Source organism: Orbicella faveolata, unplaced genomic scaffold (genome assembly GCF_042242905.1).
Source record: "Orbicella faveolata isolate gen_17 unplaced genomic scaffold, um_ofav_v1 contig_35, whole genome shotgun sequence".
Classification (NCBI taxonomy): Eukaryota; Metazoa; Cnidaria; class Anthozoa; order Scleractinia; family Merulinidae; genus Orbicella; species Orbicella faveolata.
The window spans coordinates 12,704,816-12,719,224 of NW_028301564.1; the positions used below are offsets into that span (position 1 = coordinate 12,704,816).

General features: G+C 39.6%; 1 protein-coding gene and 3 pseudogenes across 1 annotated transcript; all 4 read right to left on the reverse strand.

Annotated features, from left to right (window-relative positions):
- Positions 1-14,409, reverse strand: part of LOC110054725 (uncharacterized) — a 534,050-nt pseudogene that overhangs the window by 171,750 nt on the left and 347,891 nt on the right.
- On the reverse strand, positions 245-7,457 carry LOC149103349 (uncharacterized). The gene is made up of 2 exons (XM_089273735.1): positions 7,169-7,457; positions 245-5,069 (listed from the first exon to the last, which is right to left on the reverse strand). The coding sequence occupies exons 1-2, from the start codon at positions 7,230-7,232 to the stop codon at positions 1,312-1,314; spliced, it is 3,822 nt and encodes a 1,273-aa protein (XP_089129861.1). The 5' UTR covers positions 7,233-7,457; the 3' UTR covers positions 245-1,311.
- LOC149103350 (uncharacterized) lies at positions 9,453-12,096 on the reverse strand (annotated as a pseudogene).
- Positions 12,182-13,423, reverse strand: LOC149103351 (uncharacterized; annotated as a pseudogene).

Genomic DNA, 14,409 nt, shown 5'->3' on the forward strand with positions numbered 1-14,409 from the left:
TTAACACTATCTTGTCGGCATATGGTCCTAGAAGAGATAGTACAGAATAGACTACCTCATGGTCTCAATTGTAGCCTTTATTTGTCTTATTTGGTTTGCCATGCAAAGCTCCCATGAGAACACAAGCCAGATAAAGGTTGCAAAGGAGACTTGGAGTCAAATGCTTTAGTCAATAAGTTTACACCCTCGAATAACTCCAATAAAATCTCGAACTACGAGTGAAAAAACAAGAATACTACTAGACATTTTCAACAATTTCCAGAATTTTAATCGCAATAAGAACAATTTTCTTCACGATAACAAATAAACATTTGTCGGAAATTTACAATCAAATTACTCTTGTCTCATATTATATTTTATTATTCTAATATTAAGCAAATCAATTATAAGCTCACCCTGTTTTATCATCCATCCCTTTACGACTATAGTAGGAAGGTGGGCTCTAGCTAGGAATAAGACTATATTCCTCTGTCCGTTACATGCTCAGTGGCAAAAAAAGAGACTGATTAAGATTTCATGTACTTTGAGTTTCAATCGAAGTTATTTACTAAGACAGTTTTCTACATTGCGCTTTATTTTGTATGCCCTAATTTCTGGACAGTCTTCAGTAAGAGTTCTTGTGAGATCAAACAAACATGTTCAGTTACCCAGCATAAATCAACGGGCAAAAATTGACATATATATGTCTTAATTGTCCTCACTAATCTGTTCAGCATTGTCCAGAAGAGGTTCCCTCAGTTGGTGTATGATCCATCGATGAGAACGAAACTGCCACCAGGTGCAATAACATTTTTTGACTAGAAATACCACGAGCCTTGCGAGCTGGGACAAAATGGCAAAAGTGACCAACAGACACACCAATGCTGGGGCAAATGTTAAGGTGCACACCTCAAACCATTCCAGGGTTTCCAAATAAGGTATGTCTGGGCCATCAAGAGCGACACCATATGAGATGAAGGTTGCTTTTACCAAATTGATCACGGCAATGATAGACAAAGCAGCGAGGGACAGTGTTTCAGCTTTGTTGGCCAGTGGATCACGATATGGATTCTTTATAACATGATGAATGGTCATCAGGAAGCATGCGCTGACCATGCAGACCATACGCAACATCAAGTTTGCTATGAACGCTTGGCAAGCAAGGAGAACAAATCTTCGAGCAATCAGCACACTCTCCCAGTTGAGTGTTCCTTTATCATCAACCTGTGGTTCACGGAAAGGACCGTGAAGTATTTCCAAAACATCTTTGTTGACAACTTGTGCATTCGTGGAATCTCCATTTCTTCTATTCAAAATTGCTTTAACAAACCATTAGATAAGAAATGGCAATGGAATCACGCACGCAGCAAGAAACTCAGTTGCAGTAACAGAAGCCCTGTAGAGCTTGGACGATCCCCAGTAAAGAACAACGATGAAAGGAACCACAAAAACTATGATATAGGCCAGAAGGAGATACTGCCACCACTGCATGCATGGGACATTTGCATCAATGAAAAGCCGCTTTCCAGGTCCAATCGAAACACAGTGCATTAGCGTAAGAGACGTTTCTGCCAGTCGTTCGTATCCCAGTAGCAATACTTCCATGATAACCGCCATGTAATGGGTGAGGGTTGGTTTCTCTTTTCTTCTTATCATGTTTATCACAGAATGGACGCCATAAATGATGGCAACTTCACACATTGCCAAGAACACAGTACCAGAGAGTAACAACTGCTTTGTTACGGCAGTTAACCCTACAAAAGGGCATCCTATTCCTTTGTTGAGGGTCCGAACCTGGAAATTAAAAGCAGCAATCAAGAAGTACATAAACGGTATCTTCTGAAAGCATTCTTCTATAGATCCGACCATCAGGAGCTCAGCAACTTGGTAGAAATAAAAGGTAATTTTTATATATCCACTGTCTAAATGCTCTGGCGGATCCTCAACGACGCGCAAGTCATCTCTTGACTGATTCTCTACCCTTCTGTTAAACCATAAGATCTGGGTTCCAAGGAAACTTAGGATTGGAGGCTTTATTAAAAGATAAAGTACCAATGCAACTGTTAGCAATATTGTTAGGATCCACACAGTATATTTGTTGCATTTTGCAGATTTTCGGCACTCAGCTGAGAAGAGAGTTTCGCTGAATCCTTCCGCACATTGTCCACAGAGGGTGCCATTTCTGTTGCCGTGACAACTGTTGTAATGGTCCGAATCTTTAGAAGGGCAGTAATGTTCTGGACAGGCAATAAATTGCAGCGCTGGTGGAAGGTTTGAATCTTGGTAGCCCCAGAAGTTTGGTTTCGCAGCTATGTTACTTTGAATACATTTGGCTCCAAACGGACATGGCAGACACTCAACAGCAGCAGCTACAACTAAACCTCGTGATGTGCCTTTTTGGAGGCTGTAATAACCAGCGGGGCAGGATGTGCAAGAATATTTCAGAACTGTGACATTCAATCGACATAAGCTGCAGTTTTTCTCCGTGTATATGATGTGTGTTGCATTTTCTAATAGAAGCTGTTGTCCTTCGCTGCACTGCAACTTCGATGTTTTGTCCATGCCGACGTAGCCTCCACTGGATAGATCAAGCACGGGAATTGGAAAGGAATTTCTGTCTGAATCCATCGAGATCATAGATGTATTTCTAAAATTTAAAGGACCTCCGCTTTCGGAATATAGGAAGGTGGGTTTATTGAAAGTAGGGAGTTTAGAAATTGTCATTTTGTTTTGCGTTTTGGTGAATGAGCAATCATTAAAATCTACTCGCCCAGTTCCATAGGCGGAATAGATATGTCCAGTTCGAATGCCAAAGTTGTTGCGAAAGGTGCATCTTCGAAATTTCGTGAAGCCGTTACTGACGTAAACTGCTCCAGAATCCAACCCTACATTTTCCTCAAAGATGCTATCTTCAAATACCACACGACTGTCGTATGTCCATGATGGGTGAATATTGTTGGTGGAATCTGAGAGAATACAACCCAAAATCCGTGGTTTGTCTGGGTTTGTTAAAATTGAAATAGCTCCAGTAGCAGGCTCGTAAGAAAACCCACTCCTGTCTCTGTGTGACCACTTATATCGATGGGCATTGATGCAGTTACGAAATATCGTACGTCTGATTGTCACGTTTTTCTCTCCATCGAAGAAAAGAACCAAATAACTCGAAGGTCTGGAGTGGAATGTATTGTTATCAAGCTCGATGACGGCCCTTGAAGAAATGTTGTGTTTAAGTGGTGGAATAAGGAGACCAAAGGCATAGGTTTCACCACTGTTTTGCACTGTTTCATTACTACTGCTGGTAAAAAGAGTATTTTTGATGAGCACTTTGGCAAATGTTGGATCATAGATTTGCAACTGTACATCAAACACATTATTTATAAAAGTGCAATTATCAATGGAGATATCGACTAGAAATGAGGTATTTTCAGGAGATTTTGATACTCCGTGAAATGCCCAACGAAACGCGATCAATGTGACGTTAACCAGTCTAATGCGGTATTTGGGACTTAAAAACAGGGCTTCCTTGTTCTTTACAATTGCATTGTTTATTAAAAAACTGTCTGCAATCGTTACGATCCCTGCATTACCGTTCTCAGCAAATACCTTGATAATGAACCCTGTCCTCGATGATAGAGCTGCGTGTTTAAAACTGCATTTGGAAACAGCTATATTACTTTCACCTCCAGTGTTAAACACATGTAAAGCACCGTCGCGTGTCGTTCGTGTTTTCTTATAATTATGAAACTTGGACTCTTCTGCTGTAACGTTTCCACTTTTTAGCAAAACATGGACAGCTGTGCAGTTGGAATATGTACCGTTCCATTGCTCAATGGTAACATTTCGAAGGTTCAAATTTAGTCTCTGCGGACTTGATTGATTATGATATCCACGCCAGAAGGGTTTTCCAATTGTTACTGCACATCCGTACTTCTTTGCTCCACAATTGGCGAATATAACGTTAGTAAGGTTGACGTCTAAAAAACCATCAGGGCTATCCACAAAGAGGGATCCGCCGCCGTCAGCTTCGTTATCCTTAAACGTAGAGTTTAAAATTCTTAACGAAGCACGGATTTTAGCCTCAATAGATATGCACGAGCCGGCTGTTTCCAATGTAGACTGGTTTTGGAAATAGGCGTCCTGAATATCTACATCTGCTTCGTCAGACTGAGTTTTAATGCACTGGACGGACGGATAGTTACGGCACTTCAGGTTAACGAACTTTGCTCGAGTTTTTCTCGCACGTGAGAAGTACAAACTGTGCACAGCACGTTTTGATTTCTTATCCAATGAGTTTTTCCGGGAAGGTAACTTGTTAAAGCTTAGCTCAAGATCTTTGTATGTCTCATTTGTAATAGCTGTTGAAACGTTGAGATGTACGAAAGGACCCTGGTTTTTAGCGCACTTGACCTTCTCACAGAAAACGTGAACATCTACTTGTTTGAAAGTTTTGTGATCGCTTGATGCTATCTTCATAACTCCTCTTTCAGATCTCCGTACGCGATAAAGTCCATTTTGTTTGAAATGTGTACCACTGATATTAATAGAAATCATGCGGCTTTTGTTTGCGATATAATCCAGTAAAAGGAGTTTGATACATTGCGAATTATTGTGAAAGAATGAAAATCCTTCAATATCCAGCCGGAAAGTTATGATGTCGTGTATGTGAATGCTCAAAGCTCTAGGGGTGTTATGAAAAGAACAGTTGATGATTTTAACCTGATGCCAGTCTTCAAAGGTAAGAGGTGTTGTCCAAAAAGCGATCCCTGACAACTCAAGCCTTAATGTCTGCTGTTCACCATTTGTCTTCTGGAAATGAAATCCCTCCACACAGAAGACATTAGGGGTCGAGTAGAAGGCTTTCATAGTCAGATTCTTGTTAATAATGATACCAGAACTATCCGGAAGACTGCTTGAACAGTTGTATGGACGGTGGACGGTTCCTTTTCCGTCAAGGTAGATTTGTCCGCCTGCGTCGACCCGGTAAACAGCTTGAGCAATCGAACGACATGGTTGACTCTGAGAGTCGCAACTTTTGGAGTCGTTTCCATAAAGTGATACATAAACGCTCTTGAGTTTGACATCTTTTGCGTCTGAGATTTGGCAATTTTGAAAGAAAATAAGGATGCAAAATTAGTCACAACTGACTGGTCAGAGTCTCAGCTAGTGCATGGGGTTGTAATTTCTTAGCTTTCTCTCAGTTTCAATAAATAAGACAAATACAACAAAGGCATCTTGGTATTCTTTGTAAGGACATGTCATTGATTTGGTATCCCATTATATTTTCACGTCAGTATCATTACGTCGGAGGATAGATCACCCACCACTGCAATTTTGGAGGAAACAGTGCTTAAGTAATTGGATGGCGTAAAAGCAAAAAAGCGTTTCCGTGCGTGTTGGATTTTTACACGCAGGATGTTCTATGGTCACGGCCGTTGTTTTGAGTGGAGGACAGACACGCCAAAAACAAAGTTAATTATTTTATGGAAGGTCAACGAGCGAAGCAGAAACTTAATGGAAACCTACAGAAACGGAGGCCCGAATAAAAGCTTTCTAACACATTTATAGCTGTCTACTAAACACGGAAAATTCTGAACCAGGCGTTTTGAATATGTCAGAACTTTGATATTACGCCAATTAAAAACTAAACTTGCAACACTGTATTACGGTAACTTCTAGTTGGTGCATTTATATCGCAAACCCTGTCTTTCTTGCTGTTTGCCCCAATCTCAAAATCGCGGCAGCAACTTCGTCAGTCATAGGGTTATGCACTTTCACAAGGATTTTCAAAACGATGAGCTCTTTTCCGGGTGTTTTATTTGATCTGGCATGGATGTTGATTCTGGTTTGTTGTCCAAACTTGTCTCAGTGTCGCTAACACCTAGTTGACTTCAGAGAACGGGCTTGGCGTGTCTACTGAGTTTTCTACTTACTTATCCACCGTATCGAATGAGATTGATTAAAGGCCATAGTGCAAATTTATGATTTAGCCTTTTTCGACATATTTGGGGGGCATTTGGGGTAATGCTATTTCTTGCTAGCGAGAAAGTGAAACTCCACCGTAGAGTGTGCGACTACCGGGATGTACTGACCCAAAACTCTTATCTTCAACCGGCCACTTTCGCTTTTAACGAAAGTTTAATAGACTTAACTTTATTCGTTAAATCCCAGGCCAGTGACGGATTGCTTTCGCTGAGTAAACTAATAAACTGAGTAAACTTCGCTTGGAGGAAACATGGAAAGGAGGGAAGCTTGGGACTACTGCCGATTCGTTGAAAATTTCGCTTTCAACATTAATAACATGAAAAAGTAAAGAAGTATTTTAAAAGTTCCATCTTGTCTTAGCTTTGATTTTGTAGTGACAGCACGAAAGCGTGTGAAATAACTAAGATTGATTGGGTCTAAGAATACTGTGTGTTGACATATAGACACGGTACATGTTCAATTGCTTCACCTTTGGAAAGTATAGACGCATATATTAAAATAGGTGCTTTGATGTAGTCCTCTTTTGAATTCTTACATTATAGAGACGTTTTCAATTGACTGTCGTAAAACCAAAACCAAACCAATTACTTACCAATTAGACTACTCAAACAGTCTCTAACGGTAATGAAACCTAAACCTAACACAGAGCGATTGCCTGATCATAGTATACTTTCGAGAATCAATTGAAAACCACTCTATAGGAGGTTTTGTTATGAATTTGTTTTTAAGAGTAATATTACAAGATCAGAGCGGTATATCTTAAATATTTAAAAAATCAAAATCAAAAACAAAAAATAGCCAGTCGATCACTGGTATATTTTGCGCTGAAATGCTATCTGTTAACATCCTTCCCCATGACTAAGGAAGCTAGTGTTGTTTCGGTTTTTTATTGTAAACAAAATTATACCTGCATGATCCAGTACATCAGAGACACGGGAATTGAAATATTACGAAAACTTCAAAATTTGGATAAAACATTATTGTACCGACAGAATTAGAACTTGTAACACCATTCTAGGTTATTGTTTTATAAACCACACCTAGAGAGGAGCTGATCACGTTAAAAATCGTAAATACGTCTCTTAGTACTGGGACATAACCACCTGACAACAATGTTCCAACGTTGCTGCCTTAAAGAAAGTTTTCAGCCAAAGTAATTGTAGGATACCTACATTGTACGCTGTTATACAATAAATATTTTAATTACCTGATTTGCTGCTTGACAGCATCAAACCGAGAAGAAGCACAATGCAGGTCCACCAACACGCCATCGTCAAATGCTCCAAGGAACGCGGAGCAATCAGTTCGAATGTTTTCCTGTTTATGTCGTTACATTAAACTTGTCTTCTTCTGTGGTTAGAGTTAGGAAACCTTGCGGAGATGAAAGAGCTATCGCACTCTTTCAAGGGGATGAGCAATCAGTCTAAATAATTGAAATAATGATATTCATAAGCTCGGAAGAAATTTCTTAAACAATCCCTATTCAGTAAATATTGTCATCAGTACTTTATTCTATATAAGGCTGGCGAGACATCACTGAATGTTTGGTTTTGCCGAATCTTTCAGTTTCAATGCAAAATTTTGGCTTTGGGCCAGGCAGCTTGGCAGGAGGTTGGCTATACATAGAACGTTCGCCGATGACAAAAGTCTTGGTTATAGGTATAGGTCTTAACAGGTTTCTAAAGTAAACATGTGCTTTTGGTTAAGAAATCAATAGCAATAGCCAGTTGAACAGCTAGTTCTTTGCAGTATAGTAAAGTTTCCGTTTCTCTAAATCGTGACATGCTAATGAAAGTAAAATAAGAGATCAACATCAGGTTAATAACCATGACGAAGTGTTTACTCAGTAAATAGAATCACTGATGTAATTTGGAAATTTGAAAGCTCTCCTTGCGGCAACTCTCGTAAGCGACCAGTTCTAGTTACAACCACCTTTGTGAAACCTGTTTGAACTGTGACTTTGCAGTGAAGTGACAGTGACCACTTTCGGGATTACCTAACTAGACTTTTCCTTTGTTTTTAACTCTTGTTAGCGGCCACTCAGAATCTTTTAAGTTTACATATAAATCAAAACTTTAATGAAACTGCACATTGCGCTAATGGTTACTTAGGCCTTACGATTAAACGTAAAGTTTAGCCGTGTCTATATCAGATATAAAGACACTCATTAAACATTAGTTTCTTCTGTGAATTATTAATGAGTTTCTCAAGTTCCCGTAAGCGACCATCCTCCATTGTTTTACCACGTGGTTACTTGCGAGAGCTCAGTCTTGTAAGCGACCACTTCTAGTTACGACCACTTTTTCGAATTTCCGAGGTGGTCGCTTACGAGAGCTTCGACTGTATGTATTAAAATAGACATTGACACGCAAGCACGTGTTATCTAGAGATTAGAATATTCCATGACTTTTCTAGATTCAAGCTTCTTTACGGTTTGGTAGGCGGCCTAATTCGAAATGAAGAAAATAATAAATATATTAGTATCATGTCACCGGGCGAATGAAACGCTTTTAGACTTGATAATGTAGATAAAATGGCATGTGACAAATTCGAAACAGAAAAATGAAGTTTCGAACGTTACACCTTCGGTTAAGGAAAATATGATACAATTCGTTGAAAAGTGAACTATTCTTTAACAATTATATATTGTGTATGAGTGCTGCTTGAGGCCCTGTTTGCCATGTCTCTTAAATATGATGTCGTTCGATCTGCAATGTCATAGGCCCTCCGGCGATGTCAATCTTCTTGAGGGCCACGGGGTTGTTCGAAAGCCGGTTAGCGCTAACCTAGGATTAAAAGTTAACCGAAGTACTAATTTTTCTTGTACAAAAATATTTTTTATTGCTAGCTTATATCTTCTGAAGTTTGAGACTATTCAAACTCAGAAATAAAGGAGAAACAATATTAACAAGAACTCTCACCGAAAAGTTACAAAACAAAATTCTCTCTATTCTTGGGTTAGCTAAGTCGGGCTTGAACAAACAGGGCCATAATCTTGCATAAATCTGAGATTAAAACTCTGGGCTCGTGTACATCGCGATAACACTCCTTAATAGCTTTAGAGCACTAGTGCAGTAAACTTTAACAAAACTAGGTCATGTTTATAGGTTTTTGATTGATGGACATGCTTCGGCTGTTTGACAGTTCATCAGTGCTTATAGTCTACAATACTATTATTTATTATTATCGCCAACAGAACCTTCCTCTTTGAGGTTAACTGGAAAAAACTATTCTTGCAAGTGAATATATGAAATATTGTATATATGAACTGCGGAGTAAGATATGAAGACATGATTTTCAACCCTGTCTTCCCATGGGATTCTTATTGAGTGCTTATATACATGTAACTGCGGTACTTTGACTTTTTTTAAATTCACTGTAGCTTGGTATAAATGTACATGATGTACATTTATACAGGTTTGAACATCATGTTCAACCCTGTCTTCCCATGGGATTCTTATTGAGTGCTTATATACATGTAGTTGCGGTACTTTGATTTTTTTTTGTAATTCACTGTTGCTTGGTATAAATGTACAAGTGAGTATATGAAAGTTCATGCATATATCCTTAGTGTAAATGTATCAACCTCTGTCAAAATTTCAACCGGTCTAAACAGGATAGTTAATTGACCTAAATTCATTATCATTTGGTTGGTACACAAAATGCTCTTTTCGCCAAACGTACGCCTAAGGGTAAGTCTAAAATCCTCATCGAGCAATTTCCAAATTAGAAAACAATATGTGTACCAGGAAAAGCCTGATCATTATATTCTTAAGCTTTTTGATAATGGTCAAAGTTGTTAAACGCTTTGAAAACAAGTGACATGTTTTTGCTCCCAGTCTTAAGAATTGGTGCCACTGTTCTGCTCATGCAGCAATATCTAGAAGAGGTCTCCTCTCTTGGGCCGTTGGCTTGCAATAAGTACGACGGAGCTTCTGCCAACATCGAATAATCAGCTTGATGAGAAAAACAACCAACCTACCCAGCTGGAAAAGAATTGCAAAAGTGAACAAGATAGATATCAACACTGGAACAAAACCTAAGGCGCACACCTGAAACCAGTCTAGAACTTCCAAATAAGGTATATCTGGGCCATTGATAGCTGTAACAAACGACATCAAGGTCGCTTTTGCCAAATTGATCACGGCAATCATAGACAAAGCGCCGAGAGACAATGTTTCAGCTTTGTTGGCCAGTGGATCACGATATGGATTCTTCAAAATGTGATGAATGGTTATCAGGACGCATGCGCTCACCATACAAACCATACGTAACATCAAGTTTGTTATGAACGCTTGGCAAGCAAGGAGAACAAATCTTCGAGCAATCAGCACACTCTCCCAGTAGAGTGTTCCTTTATCATCAGCCTGTGGTTCACGGAAAGGACCATGAAGTATTTCCAAAACATCTTTGTTGACAACTTGTGCATTCGTGGAATCTCCATTTCTTCTATTCAAAATTGCTTTAACAAACCAGTAGACAAGAAATGGCAATGGAATCATGCACGCAGCAAGAAACTCAGTTGCAGTAACAGAAGCCCTGTAGAGCTTGGACGATCCCCAGTAAAGAACAACGATGAAAGGAACCACAAAAACTATTATATAGGCCAGAAGGAGATACTGCCACCACTGCATGCATGGAACATTTGCATCAATGAATAGCCACTTTCTGGGTCCAATCGAAACGCAGTGCATTAGTTTCAGGGACGTTTCTGCCAGCAGTTCATAGCCTAGCAACAATACTTCCATGAAAACGGCCAAGTAATGGAGGAGATGCGGTTTTTCTTTACGCCTTAATATGTTGATGAAAGAATGGACGACATACACGAGTGCAATGTCGGCCATTGTCAGGAAAACGGTACCTGAAAGAAGCAACTCCTTTGTTACCGCAGTTAGCCCTACAAAAGGGCATCCCAATCCTTTATTGATGGTTCGAACTTGGAAGTTAAAAGCGGCAATAACTATGTAGATGAATGGTATCTTTTCAAGGAGGTTTTCTATGGAACTGACCATCAGCAGCTCGGCAGCTTGATAAAAGTAGAATGTAACCTTTATATATCCTCTGTCCCTGTGATCATGGTTTTGGCCCAAGTCATCCCGTTGATTATAGGCTTTCCTTCGGTAAAACCATAATATCTGATTTCCAAGAAAAACCAGGATCGGAGGTTTTATTATTAGGTACAAAGCCAATCCAGTTGTTAGCACAATGATAGAAGTCCAAAAATAGTAATTATTGCATTCGGCATTTTTGCGGCATTCAGCTGAAAAGAGAGTTTCACTTTATCCTGGAATGCATGAACCACACAGGGTGCCGCTTCGGTTTCCCTGGCAACTGTTATATCCTTTTGAGTCTAATGATGGTTTTTGACAGTAATGTTCTGGACAAAGAATGAATCTTAGTGATGGTGGTTTAGTATTTACTGGATAGCCCCAAAAATTTGGTTTAGCAGCTACATTCCGTCTTATACAAGTGGCACCGAATGGGCATTGTAGACACTTGACAGTATTGTTGATTACTAAACCACGTGATACCCCTTTTTGCGTGCTGGAAAAACCAGCGCCACAGAGATTGCAAGAGTATTTCAAGACAGTGACATTTTTTCGGCAAACGCGGTTGTTTTTTTCTGTATATACAAAATGTGTCGCATTATCCAACTCGAGCTTATTTCCGATTTCGCACTGGATTGTCGAATTATCATCTATGTATACGAAGCCTCCATTGGAAATGTGAATTACAGAATAGGAATAACTTTCAGCAGCAGACGACACCATAGTTGTATTTTGAAGATTTATAGGTCCCCTGCTTTCGGAAAGGAAGAAGGTCGTTTTGTAAAATGTAGTATCGTTTATCGTGATGTTCTTCTTCGTTGAAGAGAAGAGACAATCTCTGAAATCCACCCTGCCAGTTCCATATGCGGAGTAAACGTGTCCAGAATATTCAATGGCAAAGTTATTTCTGAAAGCACATCTTTGGAATGTTGTGTAGCCATTGCTTACGAACACGGCGCCAGCGATTAACCCCAAGTTTCCCTCAAAAATGCTATCTTCGAAAAAAGCATGAGTTCCATAGCTCCACATAGGATGAACACATCCTGTACTTACGACTTTATCACGAGGTGAGAGGATCGTCATTACACCCGTTGAGGTCTCGTAAACATTGTCTTTCCACGCATATAGTTGGGAACATATACCATTTCGAAAAACTGATTTTTGTATTTGAAACGTTTTGTTGCCTTTAAATAACAAGCATAAAACGTTGCATGGGCTTGATTCAAACGTGACATTGTTAATTTTAATAACTGCACTGGAACTATTTAGTACACCCAAAGGCCTAATAATGATATAGAGCCCGACGTTTTTGTGTGTCCTTTAGCTGCTCTTGAAAATGGTATTCTCGATGCTCAGCTCTACACGGGCTGGATCCTTTGTATGTGCCAAGATATTAAAGCTGTTATCAAGGAAGCTGCAGTTTGAGATAGAAACGCGGAAGGGACGAGTATCAGACGGTCCTTTTGGGTATACCCCTAGTATTCGGAGTGAGCGCGCAAATGAAGCTAAAACAACGTTTATCAGTTTGATGGAGAACTGGGGACTCATCCACAGGGCACCACCGTGACGATCTCGAGCTGTGACCCACTGGTTAAAAAAAACAGTGTTCTCTATCAATACGCTCCCTTTAGCTTGCGCTTTATGGGCTCTGATTCCAACAGCGCTTGCTACATGTGCTTTAGCGTTGACGACAAATGTGCAGCCAGAAATAAGCACGTCAGTTTTGCCACCTGTGTTTGATATCATTAAAGCTTTAGGTGCTGATGATATGCCGTTTTCCACGAATACTCCGTGATGGCCACCTTTCCATTAGATGAAAAGATTCTGACAATGTAGCATTGTTGTTGGAAATAAAAGCAATTCCGCACTAACATTTCTCTGATGCTGGCATAAAACTTATGCGTTGATCGGTTTTCCACCTTTGGAGAAGCAAGGTCGCCAACCAAAACTGCACATCCGTACATTTCTGCTGCACATTCGGTGAAGTTAACCTCCGTCATGTTAAGAGTTAAAATTCCATTTCTACTATGAGCAAATAATGCTCCACCACCTTTCGCTATGTTCCTACGAAACTTGCTGTTGAATATGACCACAGACCCGTGTGCTGTCGAGTTAAAAAATATCGCTCCCCCTCTTTCCTTTTGAAGACGCTGTCCAACAAACGATGAGTTGCGGATTTCCGCTTGGGCTTCCTCAAAATGAATCTTTATACATCGCAATAAATGGTTGTGAGAACATCTTACGTTGCTGAACTTAACACGCGTTTTCTTTGTATTAGAACTGTACAAACTGTTCACCACGCTTTGTGTTTTTCTACCTGTGGATGCCTTGACCAAATCAGAAAGAGTATTGTTGAACAGTCTGACATCATCATAAACCCCGCTGGTCACAGCTGATGGTAGATCAAGGTTCATAAAGTACCCACGTTATTGACAGATGTGATGTTAAAGCAAGATATTTGGACATATATACTGCTGGATGGCAGCGTGGTTTGTGAGCGGATGGTCACTACACCTCTTGGAAAACGCTGTTTGTGAAATCCGTGTTTCATAAACGTCGTCTCGCTGATATTTAAAGCAAGAGGTTGATCCTGGTTTGAATCTTTGTGGTACAAAATTATTTTCACGCATGAAATGTTGTTGTTAAAGAAAAAAAGAGCCATGAACATTTAAATGCCTTCTTGCATTATCTGTTATGTGAATTCTCAGAGCAGTGAAGGTATCTTGAAAAGAACAGTCAAAAATCTTGAAATCAGAATCCTGAAACAATAGTGGCATTTGCCGAGAAAAAAACACCAGATAAAATAATAGTTGTTCTCAGAGTACTTGACTTGTCAAAATGCAAGCCACTAGGGCAAGAAATGTATGGTGTGGATTTACGACCAATCAAACTCAAACTTCTGAATTTCAATAGCTAGGTGTTGCTCACGCGCCATTGAAGAGTAGCAATGGTAAGGCTTTAGCTCGGTTCTAGTACCATCCAGGTTAATATGTTCGCCCCAGTCTACTTGATGGATTCCAATAGCAATGGACTGACATAGGTGACTGATTGTACTATATCTTTTAGAATCACTTCGTTCCAGAGAAACATAGTCTTCTGAGTGACCATGATGCTGCACAGCTAAGAAGAAAGATAAAAAGTACTGACTAGTCTGGTTTTGCTTGATTATCTCGCAGTAGGCTGGGCCCATAGAAATTTCTGTTCATCTTTATCGGCTTAGGGTAATATTTATGGTGGTTTAACAGTCTGCATCAAATGGCGGAAAAAATATTTTGGGTAACTCGTCTCCAAGGCATTTCAGAACTATTTAATCCTTGCAATTTTTTGCAATGCATTATGAAAAAATCTCCTCTTTATTGTGATCTTAAGGTTGATTTAATTTAATTTGATGCAGCACTGA

What these genes read in the sequence shown, in the direction of transcription:
- LOC149103349 (XM_089273735.1), bottom strand. Translation starts at nt 7,232, where the DNA reads ATGGCGTGTTGGTGGACCTGCATTGTGCTTCTTCTCGGTTTGATGCTG. An exon ending in GCTGTCAAGCAGCAAATCAG is followed by an intron (nt 5,070 to 7,168) that starts GTAATTAAAATA and finishes GCCAAATCTCAG; the next exon opens with ACGCAAAAGATGTCAAACTC.